The 21,547-nt window shown below is 55.2% G+C and overlaps 1 protein-coding gene across 1 annotated transcript in view; it reads right to left on the bottom strand.

Annotated features, from left to right (window-relative positions):
• Positions 1-21,547, bottom strand: part of ITPR3 (inositol 1,4,5-trisphosphate receptor type 3) — a 38,858-nt gene that overhangs the window by 1,440 nt on the left and 15,871 nt on the right. Inside the window, exons 11-57 of the mRNA XM_030473258.1 lie at positions 20,903-20,953; positions 20,201-20,343; positions 19,947-20,046; positions 19,501-19,661; positions 18,719-18,860; positions 18,355-18,516; positions 18,064-18,236; positions 17,836-17,955; positions 17,518-17,700; positions 17,182-17,433; positions 16,765-16,909; positions 16,454-16,601; positions 15,978-16,174; positions 15,702-15,831; positions 15,396-15,453; positions 15,022-15,187; positions 14,706-14,870; positions 14,423-14,491; positions 14,114-14,239; positions 13,859-13,981; positions 13,502-13,702; positions 12,899-13,150; positions 12,687-12,812; positions 12,277-12,402; positions 12,038-12,158; positions 11,151-11,335; positions 10,867-11,015; positions 10,578-10,686; positions 10,354-10,444; positions 9,951-10,120; positions 9,140-9,314; positions 8,870-9,054; positions 8,335-8,535; positions 7,816-7,926; positions 7,635-7,730; positions 7,307-7,408; positions 6,952-7,038; positions 6,208-6,318; positions 5,506-5,698; positions 4,434-4,559; positions 3,758-3,930; positions 3,495-3,659; positions 2,831-3,023; positions 2,304-2,399; positions 1,751-1,875; positions 1,330-1,495; positions 458-618 (exon numbers count right to left, since the gene is read on the bottom strand). Of these exons, the coding sequence (XP_030329118.1) occupies positions 458-618; positions 1,330-1,495; positions 1,751-1,875; positions 2,304-2,399; positions 2,831-3,023; positions 3,495-3,659; positions 3,758-3,930; positions 4,434-4,559; positions 5,506-5,698; positions 6,208-6,318; positions 6,952-7,038; positions 7,307-7,408; positions 7,635-7,730; positions 7,816-7,926; positions 8,335-8,535; positions 8,870-9,054; positions 9,140-9,314; positions 9,951-10,120; positions 10,354-10,444; positions 10,578-10,686; positions 10,867-11,015; positions 11,151-11,335; positions 12,038-12,158; positions 12,277-12,402; positions 12,687-12,812; positions 12,899-13,150; positions 13,502-13,702; positions 13,859-13,981; positions 14,114-14,239; positions 14,423-14,491; positions 14,706-14,870; positions 15,022-15,187; positions 15,396-15,453; positions 15,702-15,831; positions 15,978-16,174; positions 16,454-16,601; positions 16,765-16,909; positions 17,182-17,433; positions 17,518-17,700; positions 17,836-17,955; positions 18,064-18,236; positions 18,355-18,516; positions 18,719-18,860; positions 19,501-19,661; positions 19,947-20,046; positions 20,201-20,343; positions 20,903-20,953 (6,810 nt within the window). The remainder of the gene's footprint in view (positions 1-457; positions 619-1,329; positions 1,496-1,750; positions 1,876-2,303; positions 2,400-2,830; positions 3,024-3,494; positions 3,660-3,757; positions 3,931-4,433; positions 4,560-5,505; positions 5,699-6,207; positions 6,319-6,951; positions 7,039-7,306; positions 7,409-7,634; positions 7,731-7,815; positions 7,927-8,334; positions 8,536-8,869; positions 9,055-9,139; positions 9,315-9,950; positions 10,121-10,353; positions 10,445-10,577; positions 10,687-10,866; positions 11,016-11,150; positions 11,336-12,037; positions 12,159-12,276; positions 12,403-12,686; positions 12,813-12,898; positions 13,151-13,501; positions 13,703-13,858; positions 13,982-14,113; positions 14,240-14,422; positions 14,492-14,705; positions 14,871-15,021; positions 15,188-15,395; positions 15,454-15,701; positions 15,832-15,977; positions 16,175-16,453; positions 16,602-16,764; positions 16,910-17,181; positions 17,434-17,517; positions 17,701-17,835; positions 17,956-18,063; positions 18,237-18,354; positions 18,517-18,718; positions 18,861-19,500; positions 19,662-19,946; positions 20,047-20,200; positions 20,344-20,902; positions 20,954-21,547) is intronic.

The following is a 21,547-nucleotide window of genomic DNA, read 5'->3' as shown; positions in this document are numbered from 1 at the left end:
ACAGGAAGCCTGCCTGTGCTTGAGGGTTAAAGAAATTCTCAAAGGCTCATCTTGTCTCTATCTGTGCAAATTTTCCATGAATGGTCTACTTCTAGGTGTTTTTTCCTCTTACAGCCTTCTGGGCTTAAGTTCAGAAGGTGTTTTTTCCCCCTAGATTTCCTTTCCTTCCCTTCTTGTCTTGAAATCACCTTGAAGTCACACTCCCTACTGCTTGGTTCTGCCCTTGGTTCAATCCTTCAGTACACAGTACAAAACATCAAATAGACAATGTGTTGTTGGCTGAGATTGCAAAGTGGAAATAACCATCTAAGAAAGAATGAATGCACAACACTGTTACTAAATACTTTCCAAAAGCTCCTTCTCAAACTGTTTTTCTCTGGCAAGCCCCTTGTTCTCAAGTACTCCCCAGGATAGGCAGGTTGCAGCAGTGAAAGAGCTGCCCTGAGAGGAGCCATACCTTTATCATCTGCGCCACGTAACTCTCTGGCCCTGTGTAGTCTGTTTTGTTCTTCACTCGCACCAGCACTATGAAGTATAAGTAGTTCCACATGTTGTGCTCGTATTTAATATGCTCCTCAAAGGACACCGTCTTGTTGTCAAACTTGTCCCTTTCGAGCCCTGGGAAAGGCAGGTGAGATGGGAGAAGGTGGTGGGAGGCGACGGGGAGGGGAAGAGAAGGTAAGAAAGAAGTGAGCAATGCATGTGAAAGGAAGCCAGATAGTTGTATCCTCTCCCAGGTGTGACTTTCAAGAAGTGCTTTTAATAATTAGTTGGCATTTAGCACACAACAAGCATCCAAAACGGGGGAAATAACCCAGCCGAGTATTCAGGAGGCTTCTATTTGAAGTACTACCAGCTATGTGTTCTGCCTATATATCTAAGAGCATAAAATGCACCCAGCGGATCTTTTAAGAAAAAAGCAGCTAGGCTTAATGGGGTATTCCTTTTTTGGATGCCTTCCCATGACTGAAAGGATTCCAGAACATTTTCTGTATCTTATTTCTTTAGGAATATGGTGCTTTTTTTCCCCACTGGCTAAATGATGGCCTCAGGAGTCACAGATACACAGTGACAAGAACTCCACAATGTGGTGGTTTAGTTTAACAGCTCATTAACAGAAGGTGAGGAACAAGACAGATAATTTCCCCTCTCGGTTTGTGTCCTTGCTTAAGCCTCCTGACACTGCAGTGAACAATCAGTGAATATACTGAAGTTTTGCTGTGAACCAAATGAAAACCAGAAACCAACTGAAACTTCTCCCCTTCGCTCAGCTTAGAAAGGAGGAAGAGCTTTGGAGCAGTTCCTACACACTGAGGTCCCAGCACTCACCACATATGAAACAGGTTGTCTTCAGTATCTCTTCCTTCTTTTGTTTCTCGCTCCTCAGATCAGCAAAGGTGTCAATAATGACCCCAAAGATGAGGTTAAGGACAATGATAATGACAATAAAGAAGAAGAGGAGGTCGTAGACAACCCGAGCAGGAAACAAGGACTCCTGTAATAGATGAAAGGGATAGATGTGTCTCTTGCATACCTCTTTAGCCACTCCAACTGTGCTGCCTTGTTACACAGACCGAGTGCTGAGGGTACCCGCTGACAAGGAATGAAGGTGTGATGGGGAAGAGGAGGCAGCACTGGAGGACAGCGTGGGGATGGAGCTGGAAGGGTCCCAGGTTCCATGGGGGTGTGCAGGGCACAGATGCAGAGGATGCAGCAAGAGGATGAGCTCCCACGTGCTGCCCAAACTCACGTCCTTGGATGGCTTCCGCAGGATGTCCCCCACGCCGCCGCCGTTCCTCAGCCCGTGGTTCAGCACCGTGACGATGCACATGAGCAGCGTGTCGCAGGCGCGTTCCCACTGCTCCGCCTCTGCTTCTGGGACACGAGAGGGGGAAATGAGAGCAAAGACTCAGAGCACAGACAGGGCTGAAGTGCCAGAGCATTACAAAGAATCCAGAGCCGTGGGATGACTCCTGCTGCAGGGATGCAGGGGCAAATCTCCTGGGAGCTGTGGATCTCCCACCAGCAACTTCCCAGCCGAGCCTCCAGCTTGCTTCTTGTTGTGGAGGTGTTTGGCCGAGCGCTCCCGAAGTTCCCACTTTCTTTATGACTAAATTGAATCTGCTTCAACACTTTTTATGCCAGGGTCAGTGCAAAACTTGTGGGCCTCTTGCCTAATACATGCCAGAAGTGGGTTGCTTGTTTCCACTTTTGAAAAGCTGGGAATTTTCTGAGCTTGCTGACAAAGGCAGCCAACCTACTCTGCCTCTAACAGAGCCAACCTTCCTAATGAGCTCGCTTACCTTCCAAGGCAGTGGGCACAGCAGAGCAGCTAATTTTGTCACCGCTGCATGACTCCATGAAGGTCTCCATGTTCCTTTGCATCCCCAAGGGGTCATCTGCAAGGAAAAGAGGCCACAGCCTCATCAGAGCATCAGCTTGCCTTAGGAAAGCTCCTCACTCCACTTCTTTTCAACTGCCTCTTCTTGTAGCTCTCAAGCTTCTCGGAAAAAAAGTTGCTCCATATTTTCCGAGCCTTTTCCAGGCTTTGAATCTTTTGCCCAAGTTTCTCTCTACAGTGCTAAAATGCCACTTGTAGCTGTCTCCCCACTTCTCTGCAATCACTCTCAACCCCAAAATCCTGCCCTCTGCAGCACGAGGTCCTCTGCCAAGCCCAAACCCATGGGCTTACCCATGACACATGCAGAGAGACACGTGTGTGCTCTGCACCGGGGGGAGCAGGGGCTCATGATACAGAAGAGGACCCGTGCTCTGCTTGGCCCCTCTCCAGCCCAAGCACCACAACCAGCAAGGGCAGGGGGTGAACAACCTTTGGCTTTGCTGTCCGGCAGCCGGTCCACCTCCAGGATGAAGTCATCCTTCAGGAACAGGAAGCCGACGATGGAGAAGAGGTAGACGAGGATGAGAGCCAGGAGGGCCGTCAGCAGGATGGAGCGCCCATTCCGCGTCACGCTTTTGATGACATTAAACAAGGTCTCCTCGCGGTAGATCAAGTCAAAGAGCTGAAAGGACCCAGGAGCAATGAATTGCCGCGGGGTGCTTTCTTGAGAATGCCTGGCCTACCTACAGCCCTTTCATTCTGAGCTCTTGGATGCCTCAGCAGACCTTGACCAGCTTTCACAGAAAGCATTTAAGTTTCCCAGCTTACTGAAGGGAAGCAGAGAAGAATGAAGTGACTTGGGCACAGCAGGGGAGCCAAGAATAGGACACATGCACCCTGCCTCTGCCCTCACCAGCTCACATTGTCTCCCAGCTGACCCAGATAAAGTACACAGCAGAGATTAGAAAGCAAAAGACCAGGGGAAAGACAGTAATAGATACTGTTGGAAGGCAGAAGATCAGCCTAAGCAAAGATTAGAGCACAGTGAACTGTTCTTATTGCTGCTACCTATCAGCCCCTGGACAGTGTCACAGGAACCTTCTAGATTCTAACAGGGCAGACAGGCTACCCCAGACATCTGCATTTATTGTACCAGGATGCTGTAGAAGAGTTCGTGCACAAAGAGTCCCAGGACACTCGTCACGATGTAGCCAACATGGTAAAGGAATTCCACATCCATGATCATGGCCTTGTAGCCTCGGATGAAGGTCCCACGATTGCCCACGAAGCTCACCACAAACACAATCTTGTTGGTCAGCTGGGGAACAACCAGAAATGGGAGGGAGTGGGGTTTGCTGCACTTTATGAGTGCAGAACAGCCTCCTATGCTATTTTTCCAGCACGTGGAAGACTTACATTGAGAGCTCCCAGTATGTTCAGGGTGAGTCCAATCCCCAAGTAATAGATGGACCGCAAGATCAGTGCCACGAGGAGCGGCCTGACACCATAGCGCTTGGTGAACAAGGCCATGATGGAGAAGCAGATCAGCATCCAGAAGAGCAGCGAGATCAAGGGGGAATCCAGCACTCCTGGGAAGAGAAAACCCACAGCAATTAAATGGCATGAGATTAGATGCTGCCAGTGAGACACTGCTGCTGTCCAGACTGCCCAGAAAAACTAATGTGCTGATTATCAGAGGGAATAAAGACAAACAATGCTTGACTGCAAGGACTAGTATTGATTAAGATTTTCTTACTGATAACATTTTTCTAACATCTTTTATCTGAGATCTCAACACTGCTGTAAATGATGGAGGCTTCGCCTGGCAGCAGGTACATATTCTGTCATTGCTTCCCCATTTTACAAATGGGACAGCACAGCCCAGGGAAAAGACTTTTCCCTAAGAAGGAAGCAGTGGGAGGGCTGGTAACTGAAATCTTGACTCAATCCCTTCCAGCAGAAAGAACTCAGGGCTTTAGGAGTCAAAAGGAGACTGAGGGGATGGATGTACAAGTAAGGGGGCCAGTCTTCCTGCATATGCAGGTCCCCTTTTTCTTCCTCCTTGAGGAGCAGCAGATGCTGGGGCACTTACCCATGGAAGTGGCTTCAACATAGGGGTAGAAGAAAGCAATGATTATGTTGATGAAGACAGCCAGGTTGAAGGAAATGCTCCCCCAGAGCGTCATTCTGCGGGAGAACCAGTACATCAGCGGCATGCCTGGAGGGAGAGGAGGCAGACACACCAATCTCAGCCAGCTTTGTGCCAGGCTTTGTGCTCCCAGACACCCCAAGGGCTCGGCTCATACAGCCGGTGGCCGCAGGGACCATTGGCTCCCACATCCTTCCAAACATGAACAAAACCTCCCTCCTTATGTGCTGAAACAGGAGTGCAAGTTCACAGTGTTACTGCTCATGTTTCTTGCCTTCTTGGCCCTTCAACCTGCTCTGGCGCCTTGGAATCAACTCAGCTCTGTCCTCCTCCTCACCCTCCTCCCCATCTCATACAGCCTCACCACTCACGTCCCTCAAAACAACAGTGTCTTTGTGTTTTCAGTGCTGGTGCTCGGTCCCAGGAGACCCAGCCAACAATTTCCCATCCAAGCTGGAAACTTGTTTCCTGCTGAATTCCTAAGATAGTTTTGACTGGACCTGCAAGTGTTTTCAGAGCTGCTACGCTCCTCGTTAGCTGCATCACAGTATTTATAGTGTGATTCTTTACTGAGCTCCTGTTATTTTAATCCAGGATTTCCGTCCTCATGCAGCGCTGAAAGCACCTAACCAGGTCTGCAGGGTGCAGAAAAACAGGTTTTATTTCCCATAGGTAGCTACTAGATCCTGGCTTAGGAGAAGGCAACTGAACACAAATGAAGTGAGGGCTTTCCAGGGGAAAATCCCAAGGAATGTGCTATAAGATGCATTTCACACTACCAAAGAATTGCACTAACAGGCATGGAGGAAATCCATCCCTGGGATCTCAGTTAACCTCCACTCTCTGCAAAGTGCCATGTGTGTTGTGCTCAACAAAGCACAGGGAACTCCGAGATGTGATTTCCAGGGTTTTCAGCCCTTCCAAAGCAAGGGCTGCCTCCTGGTTCCACAGCAGGGACAATTGGAAGCGCCGTGCTGGCTGGGGAGCCCCAGGGCAAGGTCTGCTTTGCTCTTACTGCGCAGCTTCTTCTGCCATTCCATCTCGTTGTGCAGGAAGGACGACTGGTCGAAGAAATCACTGACTTTGCTGCCCTGCTCGTCCTGCTCCGTGGTGGTGAAGAGCCGGTACTTGGTCTCCTTGGTGAGGAACTCACAGATGCCAGGCACCGGGAAGATTATCTGCTCCATGCTTCGGTCCAGACGCACAATCTGCAGGAAGCAGGGCGAGGGGAGGCTGCGTCAGATCCTGCCCCTGCCATGCTTCAGTTTCCTCTTTCCTAGACCCTGCTGTGCCTTCCCTTCTCCCTCCCACTGCACCAGGATCCAAATGCCACCAGCCACCCATCTATAACACTACAAATGGACCCAGCAGAGGCAGCCCTGGCTGTGCTGGAGGAAAGCTGAGACAACGTGAACCCTTCCTGGCCCATCTGCGAGGAGATCTATGCCAACACACAAGGACGGGGCTGCTGGATTGGCTGCATCCCGCTGCTGCTGGGGGAAAAGGGAAGGATCCGGGAGACAGTTTGTTCCCTCAGCTCCTCACAAGCTCTGCTATGCCTTCAGCTCTCTGCAGAGCAAAAAGACCCGTCTGCTGCTTTGCTGGCACAGGGACGGGAAAGCTCCTAATGCAAAATAACTGGCACAAGGCGGTCGGAGCACACGTGGGGTTCGCCAGCCATGTGCACATCGATAAGCCAACAGCGAACGGGCCTTGCCTCAATCTGGGATGTATGTTTCTCATAATATGCCAGCGGATCCTCCTCTTCCTCCTGCACCGGGGCCGACGACTTCAGCATCTGCGTCAGTTGCTTGTTATTTAGGCTGAGCTGGGATGTGGGAGAGGGAGAGAAGATGAGCGTGGCCTCGGCTGAGGAGCCAGGTCCAGCTCTGCTCTGACAGCAGTGTTCCTCAAAATCTACCAAAGCTGAGGAGGTTTCAGGGGAAAGCAAATGAATTAAAGCTTCTCTAAAGGGGCACGAGCCCTCCCTGAGGTGACAGACATTCAATTCCCTGCAATAATTATATCCAAACGCTGCTAATCCACAAATTACAACCCAATGCCCATAAAACCCCAGGGAAATCATATTACTGCTGAATCTCATTTGTGATCTAAGGTAGACAGGCAAGAAACGACAGCAAAGGACTCAGCCCTTCCTTTTCCAAAGGGAAGGGGAGAAAGTGGGTACCAGCAGGACCCCACCAGTGCCACCAGTGAGGTGGATGTCACCCTACGGCTGAGCCCCACAGACAGGGCTTAGTGCACTGCCTTTAGACTTGCAATTTCATCTACAAGGCATTGGTAAATTTGTGTGTCTTTAGTCCCGCTGGGGAATACCAAAATCCATCACATCTTAACCAACACAACCCAGTGTGGCTCAGCAGGGGTGGGAGACTCTTTGCAGTCTCTGGTCAGGGTAGCTCAGAGGGGCTCTGCCTCTACTCCCGAGGCTTTTCCATACCATGGATGAGATGCCCTCCTCCTCTTCCTCCTGGATTCGCTTCACCGGTTTCAGGAGCTGCTGCAGAGACTTGTTGTGCCGGGACAGCTGGAAGAGGGACAGCAATAGCTGGGTGAGCAGGGGCTGGCTGTGAACATGAGCACGGGACGTGGGGTGCACAGGGGAGCAGGCAGCCAGCGAGCCCAGGGCTTCCATAGGAGCTAAAGCTCATTTCCCAGCCACAGCTCCTCAAGAAACCAGCCTGGCCAGAGGAGGTGTCAATAAACATAGAGAGACATGTGCTGTCAGCGAGTGGGAGCCCAGCTCAGCATGGGGAGCCCAGCCTGGCAGGGACCCTGCTGTCACAGCTCGGTACCTGCAGCGCCAGGATATAAATGTTGTGGCCAACTTCCCGGGGGGAAACCTCGGCGTTCTCACACTCCTCCTCCTGCAGATAGGCCTTCTTAATCACGTCGACCTGGAAGGCAGCACAGGGACAATGAGCTTGCCTCATTTTCCTCCCCTGGCACCAAATGGCTCTGGGAAAACCACGAGGCAAGGATGCTTGTGCAGGTGGCAGTGACCAGCACTATGGCAGAGGAGATGGTTAATGGCTGCAAACCAGAAACTGCACCAGGACCTGCAGGGAGAAGAGCTCCAGCAATGGGTGGGCAGCCTGGGGGTGTTTCACTGTCAGCCCTTACCAGCTCCTGCGGGCGGAGGCTGATGAGGATCCGCTCGGCGTTCTCGCTGTCATGTCTGCTCTCCATGAGGGCCAGGAGGAGCTTGGAGGCATTGTCCTGCCGAGGAGAAGCCCTTGCTGAGGGGTGCCCTGCTGCTGCCCATGCAGGGATACACATACACGTGCCCCAAGGCTCTGCCTACCTTCAGCTGCAGGACCAGGTCCATGCGGTACTTGCAAAGGGGGCTGATGTCGTTCAGGATGAGGGCTGTGATGATATCGATCCCATTGGATTCGTGTGTCACGATGCAGCTCTGCAGGAGCAATGCAATGTGTTATCCCATGGGTGCTGCCAGTCTGCCAAGGTCTGAAGTGGTGCCATGCCTATAACACTCACCCTGCCCCATTACCCCAGGGCTCCTGGGCCCCTTGTCTCCCTGGAAAGGGCACTGTTTGCACACTGAATTATTTAACCCCCATTTGCATCACTATTATCTAGCCAAGCAGTAGCCCATAACCCATGCAGCATCCTCGTGCACCCCGGCATCCTCTGCTGTCCACGTTCTGCTCCTATTAACATCCTGAAACCTAAAGCTGTCCCTGTCCCTGCACCTTTCCCACTCATTCACCCCAAATCCTTCCTCAGGCATCCCAGATCAGTGGTGAAACACCCCATTCAGGCACGCAGGGAATGACCCGGAGCTGCAGGGATGCCCACAGACCTGGTTCTCATGGCAGGGCCCTTGGCAGTACTCGGTCAGGGTCTCCAGGGTCTGGGTGATGAGGGCCACGTTGTACTCGTTGATGTAGAGGCCCAGCAGCCCCAGCCCGCCCGTGGTGCTGCCGCACATGATGTCCAGGAACTGCAGCGTCTCACACACCAGGTTGTAGTTGGTTTTGTTGTTCTGGCACCGGAGGAAATTCTGTCGAGCAAAGCCTGTGGTTACGGGGCTGAGCGGCATCACTCTGGTGGGGGGACAGTCCTGGTCCCTCCCCTGACACCCTTCCAGCTGCAGTTCAATGGGCTGGGGCCACCCCTATTAATGTCCAGATCTCCAAGAGCGGCACTCAGCCCCACAGACACAGTTGTACCTTGAACAGCTCCTTCCATAACACCAGAAGGTATGGTGCCTTTGCAGATGGGGAAACTGAGGCACAGAGTGGCTGTTGCAATGGCATTTTGGACCAAACTGGGGTCCAGACCCCAGTCCCATGGCCTCTGTCCTGAGCCCCAAACCCCAGCACCCTGTAACCAACCTGCAGGTCCCGGTTGTGGTTCTCACAGAGCAGTTGCAGGAATCGCAGGATTGGCTCCATGATCAGGACTGTCACCCCCATCTCATTGTTCTGGCCTTGCTCCCCAGTGTCATGGCCCTTCCGAAACCCTATGGCCATCGGGTAGCGGGATGGGGTGCCGGGCATCAGGAATGTGTCTCCTCGTCCTAGAGGGCAATCCAAGCTCGTTTGCACCAGGCTATCCAATGAGACAGACACTGGCTCTACAAGGGGACGTGGCCCCATCCATACCTTTGGTACCAGGGTCAGGCTCATCTTTGTCCTCGCGAGGCTTGTTCCCGATGTCACTCATGTTCACAGACACCGTAGACTTGGTCTCCTGCTGTGCCTTCTTCATCCGGTCGTGCAACACCTTAAAGAACTTCTCAGACTTCTTGTCACTGGTCATGAGGTTGTAAAAGGATTTCTGGAGGAGGGAGGACAGTCATTCAAGTCTCCATCATGGGCTCCGAACTGCCCCTGCCTGCCCCTCTTCTTTGGTGGCCTCCAGCATTCAAGACCTCATCTGAGATAGGATTTATTTCCATGCAACAGCCCTGGATATCACAGTCCTCTTGGATTTACAGGGCTGGATGGTTCCCTGCTGCTGTGCCCCTAGGGACAGAGGAAGCAGCGATCGCAGCAGCTCCAGCACTGGAACCTCACTGCTTTTCTGCATGTACAATTTCTCAGCTTCCCTGTGATAAAGGATTCAAAACAACCCACAAGTTATCACCCAGAGCTGCAGCCCTGAGCCATTTTAGCAGTACCCGGCAGAGGGCATCAGCACCGCTCCAGAAACACCCTGCAACAACCTGCCCCTTCTCCTCCATCCACTCACAGAGCTGGAAAACCTAAAACCAGACACATCTCAGTTCCTCCTCTGCACGGCCACCAAACACATGCACCCGAGCAGTGTTTTGGCAAAGCACAGGGAACAACCCAGGGCTGGGGGCTGCCCCGTGCCCACATCTTCCAAGTGCTGGGACCGTCCCACTGCACACATCAACCCCTGCTGCCCACCCCTGAGACTGGTACCCACCACGCCGCCGGGGCTTGGTACCTGGATCTCGGTGTTGCCTCCGTCCAGCAGCCGGATGGCAAGCAGGATGCTTTCCTGGAAGATCTTCTCATTCTTGGTGTTCATGATGAGGTCAGCCACCAACTTGGTGGCCCCTTCTCGGTCCAGCCGGCACTGGACAGCAGCAATAGCGGACCAGTCCTGGTCTCCTCCTGCATGAGAGGACACGGATGGATGTGATGCTGTGGAAGTGCAGGAGAATGAGCACAGCTCAGTCACTGCCAGGGGCATCACAGTCCCATCCTTTCATCATCACCCATGCCATGGAGGTGTGGGCATGGCAACCAGCTACAGACCTGATCCCATTGTGGCTCGGGAGCTGGGGATTCGAGGTGCGTGTGAGCAGCACAGAGAGACAGGGAATACACAGGACAGGGGCACTCACCTCCCCCAGCAGCATCCATGATTTCCCCTTTGGAGCTGGACTTCTTGTTCTGCAGGTAGTTGTTCAGCAGCATTTTCCGCAGCAGGTTGCCCTGCCAAGACAAATGCACATCCCAAGTGTTCTGGCAGCAGGGCCAGCACCAGAGCAGGAGGTGGCTGAGCATCCGGGAAGCTGCACTGACAGGGAGTGGGGCTGAGGATGTGCCATGGGACCACAGTGCTCACCCTCTCGCCGTACTTGTTCCTCTTCACCAGCATCTGCTGCAGTGTCCTCAGCACCTTGATACACAGCTTCTCCTCCGTCTCCATGAGGTCCTTGGTGTGCTGCACCAGCCTGGCACAACAGAGCCACCACCACACAGCTGAGAAGGACAACAGAGTCCTGGGGGTAACTGTCCCCCCCACCCCTCCAGGCTGCAGGCACACACCAGGATGGACAGCCCCCAAAGGACGAAGGTCACCAGCCCTTCCCAGTACCCCCAGCAAGCTCCAGGCAATTCCAAAGCATCCTCACTTGGACAGGAACCCTCCGCTCTCGCACCGCTGAAACGCCTCTGTCCCCTCCATGAAAAGCAGCTCTGGCCGATGGAGAACATCCACCAGGACAGACAGCTCAGCCTCCACCAGCGGTTTCAAGCGATCCTCCAGGGCATTGATGATGTCCTACAAGTCACAGCACACACTTTTAGGGCCAATGTGTGCCTAGGAGGCACGAGCACGGGAGAGGGACCCCTGCAACGCCAGCACCTTCTCGCTACCAGGCACTGACCCATGCGACCCCCTCCTCCAGTCTCATACCTGCAGCTTCTCTATGATGTTCTTGTAGTCCCACTGGTTGGGGGTGGTGGAGACACGGGGGAAGGTCCGTGTGGCCGCCTTGTAGCTGGACGTGTTCCTCTGCATGGTGCTGGTGGAGCTGCTGTTGAGCAGGGAGCTGACGTGGGCATCCAGATCCATGGGCAGCGCGATGGAGCGGCTCTTGGCTGTGGGAGACAGAGCCAGGGTTGGGGACAGCCATGACCCATCTCACTGCATTGACCCTCACACACTGCCTTGGGCCAGATGCCCCTTCACCAGCTCTTCATTTGCAGCAGAGAAGATTTGGGTTAAATACAAGAGTAAACTCCTCCAGCCTAGCGAGGGGTGGAGCATTTCCATCCATCCCTCCCCACTGCAGCAGAACATTGCCCACAGGCCCCCAGCCAGATGTAGGATGGAAAGAGGCACCACTTTTTGGTTGGGAAAGCCCAGCATGGGGATGCTGTAAGCACCATGCCTCAGATTACAAAGGGAAATCCCCACCCAGCGCTAACCACGAGCAATCCTTTCCACGTGGTGACTCAGTGCTAACAACCCTTCTCCCGAGTCAGGCTGAGGGCAAAGTCCTGGTGAGGAAAACCACCATAAATGCTGGGTTTATTTCCAGGCCCTTCACTAGCAGGGACACCTCCCAGCCAAGCCCAGGCTCCAGCTATCCCCAAGCCACCCTGCTCGTACCCAGAGATGCAGCCCAAGAAAAGCACATCCCGGAGCCAAACCTCCCCATTCCCAGCTGGCAGCTTCCCGCTGGTGTCCCTGCCAAGACCCACAGGAGGGACGATGGCTCTTGCTCGCTGCTGGAGCGGAGGCAGCCAGGGGTGCTGCATGTGGCCGGTGGGGAACACAGGACCACTCTGGCTCCTTACCAACCATAGCCAGCGTGCGGATGCAGGCCTCCACCGAGCTCTTATGCTGCTGCTGCAGCCAGGGGCACTCCAGCAGCCTCATGGTGGACTGGAGAAGCTGCACCACAATGGTCTGGTGGGTCTGAAGGAGAGAGCAGGCAGGTATGTATCAGTGCAATTGTGTCCAGACCTTGTTTCAGGGGGCTCAATGAGCTGCTTTCCTCCCCCAGACATGTCCTATCCATGCAGCACCTTATTACCTGCAATGAGGTGCTGTTCTCTGAGAAGGGGGAGCTGAAGAACGCATTGATGGTGTCCAGCACCACTGTCAGCACGTACTTCTCCAGGGTAGGGTCTGGCATGCGTTTCTCTCGCTTCTTGCACATCTGTGAGGAGAAGGGAGAACGATGTTGGCACCAGGGTGAGGTGAGCAATGTGTCCTGGCTGGGTGCTGCTGGCATACAGCACTGCTGGGACCTTGCTGATGGATGTGACTGGTGACACAACTCCTGGGTCTATATCAGAGAGCCCTGGCTGCTCCCCAACCCCTCGTGTGGCAGCTAAACAAGTCCCCATGGTGCCCATGCCTCAGTGACATCAACCTCTCCCCATCCATCCAATACAGCAGCCATTGCTGCTGTGTCCCTCCCACCCAACGCTCCCCACGCACCCGGGCCATGTCCAGGGTGAAGTTCTCAAAGAGAGTCCAGATGTGGTTGCTGGTGTAGATCTCCTTCATCTCCACCTCCGTGTCCACGTAGCAGTGGTTGACGAAGTTCACGTAGGCCATCTTCACCTGCGAGGAGGGAGGGAGCAGGGGCACCATCAGGAGAAGTCAAACGGTGCAAAGCCACTGGCACCTCCTCACTGGGCACCCTGTACCTCCGTGATGCAGTCCTCGTGTGTCACCACCCGCACCACGTCCTCCAAGGGCAGCAGGGACGTGCACTTGATCTCTGTGTAGACGTTCTTGCCCTCGGCGCAGGCAGCCAGCAGGTCCACCAGTGAGATGTGGTACATGAGGGGGCTGTTCTCCTCCACCCCATCCCTGGCTGCTGTCATCATCTCCAGCAGGGTAGCCAGCGAAGCCTTGTCATTGTAGAAAACCACCACATCGTCCCCAGCATTGGTGAGCTGCAGGGAAGGGTCAGTGGTCACCACTCCAGAGAAGGAGGGTCAGAAACGTCACGAGGCAGAAAACAGGATGACGAGAGGCAGCAGCAGGAAAGGGTGAACGGGCAATGCATTTACAAGGAAAAGCAGTCATTTGCAGTGAAACCCAAAATCACAGCTTCTGAGACTCCAAAACGGTTACTGGCTCTTGGACCTTGCATTAAGCTCCCGGAGATGTTTCCTGCTCCAGGAAGAAGCCAGCATGGCCGGAAAGGCTCTTCCTCAAGGAAGAAGCCAACCATGCACCTCCCAGGACCGAAGCCCTGCTACACCCCATGCTCATGCCCCACAGGCTGGGGGAGAGGTGCTCACCTCAGTCATGATCATGTCCTGGCACTTCTTGACGTACTTGCCCTCAGCCTTGATGATGGTGTGCAGGAAGTCGAGGTACTGCACGTGGCGGCCGTGCGTGGCCACGCAGTGGATGAAGTGCTGCGGCACCGTCTCGTTGATCTCCGAGCAGAGCTGGTAGTTGTTGAGGAAGATGTGCTGCATCGTCTCAGCCTCCAGGAGCTGTGGGACAAGGGAGCAGAGTGAGACCAAGGGGTTGTGAGGAACAGCCTCCATCTTCTCCCAGGGTCTCCTCTTGGCTTTGGTATCTCTTGCTCCCAGTCCCAGGAGTGATGCTGAAATTGCTGCCTGCGACCACCCTTCGGTCCCTTTCCTTACCCCTGGGGTGAGGAACAGGTTGAGGTGTTTGTGCAGCAGGGCCTGGTTTTCCTGATTGCCAGCACAAAACTTCTGCAGGAACTGGTGGGTGAACTTCAGGATCTCCATCATCTTGGCATCACCCTGGGGAAGGGCAGAGAAGAGACAACCCAGAGTTGTTGAGGGATGGAGAACAGCATCAGGCTGACCAGCAGGACACAGCCCCCCACCCCTTGCCCTGGGCACTTCAGGACCAGCCAGTTTGTGCCCACCCACCTTCTCATAAGGGATCTGCAGCAGATCCAGCATCACTTTGTGGGCATCCATGTTCTTCAGAAGGCGCTGCTGCTTCTTGCGCACTTGCTCTCCGACCCCGCACATCTTATTCAGCCGCTCCAGGATCTGGGGAGAGAAGGACCATGGCAGAGGGGAATTGAGCCTGGGAGCCCATCAGGATGGCCACCAGCACTGAGCTTGGAGACCCCCTTCCCTTCATGCTGGTGCACTCGTGCCAGCCCAGCCCAGGCAGACACCTCTGGCCGTGCCTCCAGGGCAGCCCTGGTGACATGACTTGGTCTCACTCACCCCCTTGACTATCTGATAGTTCTCACTGCTCTTCTCTCCCGGAGCAATGACCTCTTCATCAGCAGCAAGCTGCAAGGGGACAGAAATAGCATCAGGGTCCCACTGCACCTCTCCAAAGCCTGGGGCAAAGCTACACCCTGTGGGACCCTCCATGACCCTCCTCTTCCATGGAGAGGGGTGCACGGCCCGTCGAGAGGCATTAGGTGTTGGGCTGAAGTGAGCAGCACCTCTGCCTCCCAATCCTCTCCCCCCCGGTTCCCAGGGTCTGGCACACGGCTCTCACCTCCTTTTTCTCCTTCTTGTTCCCCTCCACCGTGGTGTCCCCTTTGCTGCTGCCCTTCTTGTCCACCCAGAGCTCTGATTTCTCCACCATAGTGCGGAGTTTGTCCAGCTCTGACTTGATCACTTTGTAGTTCTCAACATCCTGGGCTGAGATCAGCAGCTGAACCTGCAGCAACATACCCAGGGCTTTCCAGTTTGGGGCATGAACCCCATTGCCCTCCTCTCTCAAGGAAAGGGGCCAGGACCCATCCATGTCCTGCACCCACAGCCACGTGTGGCCTTGAGGGTGCTCCAGAGCAGGATCCCATGAGGGTTACCTGTTTGAAGGTGTGCAAGACCTCCTGCCTCTGGCTGAAGTGCTTGAAGAGGAGCTGCAGGGAGCCGGAGATGAGCGGTGGGTAGTCATGCATCGTCAGGTGGATCAGCACCCGCAGAAACATCCTCCCTCCCTCGTCATCCACCTCTAACATGCTGCTTGTCTTCCTGAAGCCGGGACGAGAGTGCTTGGTGTTAGCAGCCACATGGGAGCTTCCAAGCACTCAGTCACCCCTTGGGGCTGATGGGCAGAGCTGCATGAGCCTTTAGAGCCTCATCTTCCTCATCACCTGCAGCCTTCAGCCTCGGCAGTATGGACAGGAGAGGAAGAGCCCTATGGCCAGGCTAACTATGCACTGGAGGGGCAGGGACTCACCCCACACCGAACATGGCTTCTGCGTGCTCGCCGATCCGCTCCAGGTTCATGGCTGCAGCTGAAGGGAGAGGAAAGGGAGGTGAAAGGCGCGGCCAACATGATCCCTGTGCATTGGCAGAGTCCTGCAGGAACCAACCCAGCTCCCTGGGCCCTGCTCCGAGCATCCATAAAGGACACAGGACACCTCATCCCATCTGCAGCGGCGGGTGGAAAGCTGCTGGAGCCATCACCACCACCGCCTGAATCCCCCCAGCCTGCAGGGTTTGCAGAGCTGAAGGTGCACCAGGAGCAAAGTGGAAGAGTTACTTGTGGAGTCAAAGGCTGGAGCTGTCCCATCGGCTGCGCTGTCCTGCATGGGGTAGACCTCCACAAACTCCTTCTTGAAGACAGAGAGCAGGTAGGAAATCCTGTAGTCCAGCCGCACATTCAGGATGAACTGGCAGCAGCAAAGAAGAAGATGAAAGCAAAAGTGAGTGCTCTGTTCATGCCAGCTGTCCTCTGCATCAGAAAACCAAGTCTTCGCCGCACCACCCCATCCCTCAGGTCCCACCTCCATAATGCTCCCTCCCCACCGGCTCTAACCTGCAAGATCTCCAGGATCTTCAGCTTGGTCTCCATCACCACAATGTTCTCATTCTCAATGCTCCTCCCTCTGTCCACTTGCTCTGGGGCAGACCCAGCACTGAGGCTTGGGGGGCTGAAGATGGACTGTTTCCTGCTCAGCACCATGGTGGACATCATCTGCCCAACACCCTGGATCGACCTCCGCACATTCTTCCCTGCAGAGGCAGCCACAATGGGCAGAGTTAATGCAGATGGAAAGGGAGGTGACAAAGGACCAACAAAAGGACCCACTTAGACTGGAAAACGCTGTAGATGTTAATCAGAGAATGAGTAGGAGGGACTGGCCAAGGGCTCGACACGTCCTGTCTCCCAGGTCAGACCCAGCCAGAGCTTCTGTGTCAGCAAAGCGTGGCAGCCAATACTGGAAAGCACTGGGCAGACCATGGAAAACACCTTCCTGCAGGACCATGGCTGGTTATGGAGCAGGGACTCACCCGTCACCTCATCGTTGTAGACTGCCTGCATCATCAGCTGGGGGTTTTGGACACAGTCGATGATGCCCAGCAGTGTCCGCGTCAGGCGCAGCAGCTCACTGAAGCTGTAGAAGCCGAAGTAGATGAGGTTGTGGGCAAGGCTGACGACCTGGGGAAGGATAAGACAACTCCAGCCCTCGCCGTGCTCAGGGCTGAGCAGAAGACACAAACCCGGGGAGAGGGATGCCAGCACGGCCACCCCATTAAGAGGTAGTCGCAGGCAAACCCTGTCGTGTCCTGCAACATGCCATTGACACTGGCAGGACTCGTACCTCGAAGGTGAGCTTGTTCTTCTCCTCATTGGCAAAGGGCACGGCCTCGCTCACCACATTGTTGAGGTAGTCCTCCACAAACTCCATGGTGCTGGCAAACTTGTTCTTCTTGTCATCACGTGAGACGTTGAGGTTGGAGTCGTAGCTGCGAAGGGAGATGGTGGGGATGAGCTGGGTGGCAGCGAGATCCTCACAGCCCGCCTAGAAGGATCATTGTCCAGGCAGCTGCTGAGCCGTCACAGCCAGAGGTGATGCTCATGACTGAGATGGAGCCCACTTCCTTCCGAGGTCTGAGACCTACCAAAGCCACTCCACAAATGCCCTCCTCCCAGTCCCTGCTAAAGCCAAGCCAGTCCCTACACTGGATGGCATCTTGCCTGTCCTTCAAAGCCGCCCCGAGCCCCACTCGTGTCTCACTCTTTGATCGTGATGGCTGTGGGGATCTCCGTCCAGAGCCGTGCAAACTTCACGGGCATCACCAGCTCCTGGGGGTCCCTGTCCACGTGCACGTGCAACATGAGGTGGCAGAAGGATGCCCGGAGATCGAAGGGCAGCATCTCATCTGCCATGCAGAGGAAGATCAGGTCCACACCCAGCTGCTGGGAGATCTCCTTGATGGCCAGGTACTGGCGATCCAGGCACATGCGGGCAAAGAGCTTCAGCTGGTACCTGTGCGGGAATGAGGGGGAGAAGACGTGAGGCCATGCAAGCCTTGCACCCTCACATGGAGAGAAGATGCCACAGGATCGTCACCTGTAGTAGCTGAGGACGTTCTCGTCATGGGCATTGCCAGCCCGGGCCTCCTGTGCCAGCTGCCGGATGCTTTTCTCATGGTGGTCATTGTTCTTGTCTGTCCAGGTGAGCCAGACCTCCTCCTCCGAGTACTCGATGCTCAGGTACTCGTGGGTCTGGGACATCTCCTTCACCGGCCTCAGCCTGGGACAGAAAAGAGGTAAAACTAGAGATGCTCCCATGGACAAGGAGGTGATGGGGTTTTACCAGGGCACTGGTGGAAGGCAGGGCCAGGCACCAGACCCTGAATGTGAGAAACCTCTGCCCTTGGCCACTCACTCCGTTTTGATGAGGATGTCGCTGTTCTTTGAGTCCAGCACGCACTTGCAGATCAGCTCCTGGGTGACGGGGATGGCGATGTGGTTGGACACACACAGGTCCGAGAGGTAGTCCAAAAATCTGCAGAGCAGAAGGCTTGATGTGAAAGGGGTCCCTGGGGGCTCTCTCCACCTCTGGCCAAGGCACATCCCACCCGTAACTCAGCAAAAAGCCCTTTGGGACACGCACCGTGGCTCACGGTTCTTGCGCACCAGGCTGACAAACGTCTCCACCTCTGTCTTGGTGATGTGCTTCTCCAGCAGCTTGCGGTTGTTGTGCAGCAGGGCCGTGATGGTGTCCTCAGCGAGGATGTCGTAGCCGATCTGGGACTGCATCATGCCAAACTGCTTGGCAATGTGCTCCTGGAGCGGGCAGAGAGGTGGTGAGCACACGGGGCTCAGTGTTGGAGCCTGGCAATGTCCCCCTGCCCACCGAGACCTCAGCAGCCCCCAGGGTCTCCCCCCATTACCTCCCATGTACCTGGTTCTTGCGATAGTCCTCCTGGGAATGCCGGAGCACGCGGTAGCACAGCCGGAACATGTACTGGTAGGGAGCGTTCTTCTGGTCTGACAGCTCTTCCAGCCGCACCAGGGGCCCTTCCCCACCCTTGTCCTTGAAGGGGGCTTTCAGGATCCCAAAGATCTGCCCAAAAGCAGACAGGATGAGTACTGTGTCCCCCTCCACACCATCACCCCCATGCATGGCTGGACACCACTGAGGCATGAGCTGGAGACCAGCTACACCTCCTCCATGGGGTCTTCCACATTCCTGGCCTCCATTGTGGCCCTGGGCATCTCGATAGGACCCCAACCTTTCTCAGATGAAGGACCTCAAGGCCACTCACCTGCTTCAGGATGTTCTGTTCCCGCATCAGCTTCTGCCGCTCCCGGTTGGGTTTGGTCACCACGATGTCCAGCACGTTCTGGCCATTGTTGGGGACGTCGCTGACGAAAAACACCAAGTCCTCCAGCAGCTGGATCACGAACCTGCAGAGGGACATGGTGCACGTGGGCTGAGGGGTCTGCACCTAGACTTGGGTCCCTGCAATAATGCCAGCGCATTTTGGAAGACCAAAGAGCTGGTCCTCCGCTCCCTGGTAGAGGTTAATGGCACCCTGAAGCAAGAGGGTTTACAGCCCCTATGGTTCCTAAAGAAACTAATATGTGCCAGGGTAAATGCCAGGGCCTGGGCTTGTGATTCATGCCAGCGATTTTGCATGTAACGCCTCTGCCCCCTCAGTCACCCCTGTGGGACCCACACGGGCGGGCTGGCAGGGCGGAAGCAGCTCGCTCTGTCCCACGAGGGATCTGTGTTTGCTCAGGAAGCACCAAGAACCCACCCACCTATAAATAATGCCCTGACTAACCCACAGCCCCTATCACGGGGCCACCTCTCAGCCCCTCGGATATTATTTTAGCGGCAAAGGAGGGGCCGAGCGGGGCTGCGCCGTTATCTGGTTTCCTCGCCAGGCTCCTGGGAGAAGCAGGCGTGGATTCAGGTTGTGGGCAGGAAAGCAAGACAGCACTGGCACGGAGACTCAGGCAGGGGCCCCATCCTGCAGTGATGCTGGAGAGCCCTTGGAGGAGCCCAGCACAGCCCCATCTCCAAGGGGAAATGGCTTCTTACCTCCGATCATTCTGGCTGAGAAAACCTTCGTTCATCTTCTCCACCACGTTGGCCAGCATCGAGCTGGCATCATTAGCAAAATCCAGGTCCCGGATCTCAGACACTGGCACAGAGACGATGGCAAAAGCTTCTTTGTCTTCTTTGGTGGGGCATGTGCCCAGCTGGGAAGCACAGGGAAGCAGCATCACACAGACAGGGCAATTGTAAGCATATCCCCACTATCTGCCACCAACCCGGGTGAAGTCAATGACCCAGCTTGTCCCCATCAGAAAGACTGGGCTGGACTCTGGGTTACTGGGATGGACGCTAGGCTGGTGTCCAGCCACCCCCTTGGATCATGAGGGTATTTCAATCCCTGGGTAAAGCCTGGGTGGGAAAGAGCATGCCAAGAGCTATTGGGGCACAGGGGATAAATCCTCGCCCGGGAGGAGGGAGCAGGGCCGTACCATGAGGCGAATGGGCCTCTCCTCATCGATGTCAATGGGCACGTTGGTGCTCTGGATCCAGGTGTTGGTGCAGAGGTGGCGCAGCCTCACATAGGAGTTCCTGCGAAGGGCACAGTGTCCTGGTGAGTGATCCCCACACAGACACCAGCACCCAGCAAAGACCCCGTAAGAACAGACTTGCCAATATCCTTCACCAGGCAATCCATCCTCCCTTCTTTAACTCAGTCCCTCTAGGATGGCAGACGCTTACATACCGCGGGACGAAGGAGTCAGTCTTCTGCAGCGTGGTAGGGTCCAGCTCGAAAAGGGAGGCGATGTCGTTGCCGTGGGGCACGGCCACCAGCCGGTATTTGATCTTCTCGCCCGTGTTCCTGCGGCTGGCCCGGCCACTGCCCCCCTGCACCGGGAAAGCAGCTCTGAGTGTGGTGTGAGCACGGCCCCGGCGCACACACAGCACAGGACACACACAGCACAGGACACACGCTCAGAGCAGAAGCGCTGGCTTGGACACTGGGCTGAGCCTCGCAGCGTGGACGGGCTGCGAGAGCAGAAGCATGGCAGGATGCACCTGAGCTACAAGGCCACCCCTTGTCCAAATCTCTCCATCAGCAAAGAGAAAATAAACCCTGAAAGTCCAAATCTCTCTTCTACCAGCACTTCCCCATGGGCTGGGGATCCAACATGCGCTGGGACCCCTCCAATGGATTTTGGCAGGGTCCTCTCAAAAGCGGGACGTGGGGATGCTATCCTGGGGTGTGGGATGCTCGGCTGGGCAGCGGGACAGGCTCTGGCTGCAGCCTCAGCACCACACAGGACTTGGTGGCACAGCATGGGCACTGGCCCCGCAGCGGGCTCATTTTTGGGGCATTTCCCTGCTTTCAGGCAGATTCTAAGAGACGGCATGATTTCAGGCAGCGGCAGCAGCGTTTCTGCTAGCGAGGCTGCACACAGCTCACCGTGGGCGCTGCTTTGGGCTCAGCCACGTCTCCTTTATAACTTGGGTTTTCCTGAAAAGTTAAAGAGGGAGATGAAAGAGAGCTATCAGTCCTCCCACTCGGTCCCTCCACCCTGAGCACGGGGTGTTATCTCTGTTCCTGCCTCCCTCAACAGAGGAAACCTGCCCAGATGGAGCTGGAGGCTGGGACCCATTCCCAATGCACAGCACTGCCATCCCCAAGGAGTGGGACAGGCAGACCTGGGCTCTGCGCTGCAACAAGGTCTTGCTGTAAATCCCTCCTGAGGTCTCAGTGACCAGCACGAGCTGGGCAGCACCAACCCAGCATGGGGATCAATCTGTGATCTTCTTTCCTCTGCAGCTGTCACCTGAGCGTCTTTTAGTTTAAAGCAGATATTTCAGAGCCCTAGTATTTGCTGTTTTCCACCCTGCAGTGGTGGAAGGCACCCTGGGGCTGCCTTTGGTTGTCTTCTCCAGCTAGGGAGCACCTCTTGCACATGGAGCACTGAGATACCCCTCGGTAAGTCCTTGCTCCCCTGGCAGCAGGGGGTAGCCTTTGGTCGTGGCAGCTCATTAGTGTCAAACCAACAACATTATCTAAGTGCAGAAACTTCTTTGTGCCTCTATTGGGAGGTCTTGAGCTGGA

The sequence above is a fragment of the Strigops habroptila genome, chromosome 18, assembly GCF_004027225.2.
Source record: "Strigops habroptila isolate Jane chromosome 18, bStrHab1.2.pri, whole genome shotgun sequence".
Classification (NCBI taxonomy): Eukaryota; Metazoa; Chordata; class Aves; order Psittaciformes; family Psittacidae; genus Strigops; species Strigops habroptila.
This window is presented reverse-complemented; position numbering and strand designations above follow the sequence as displayed.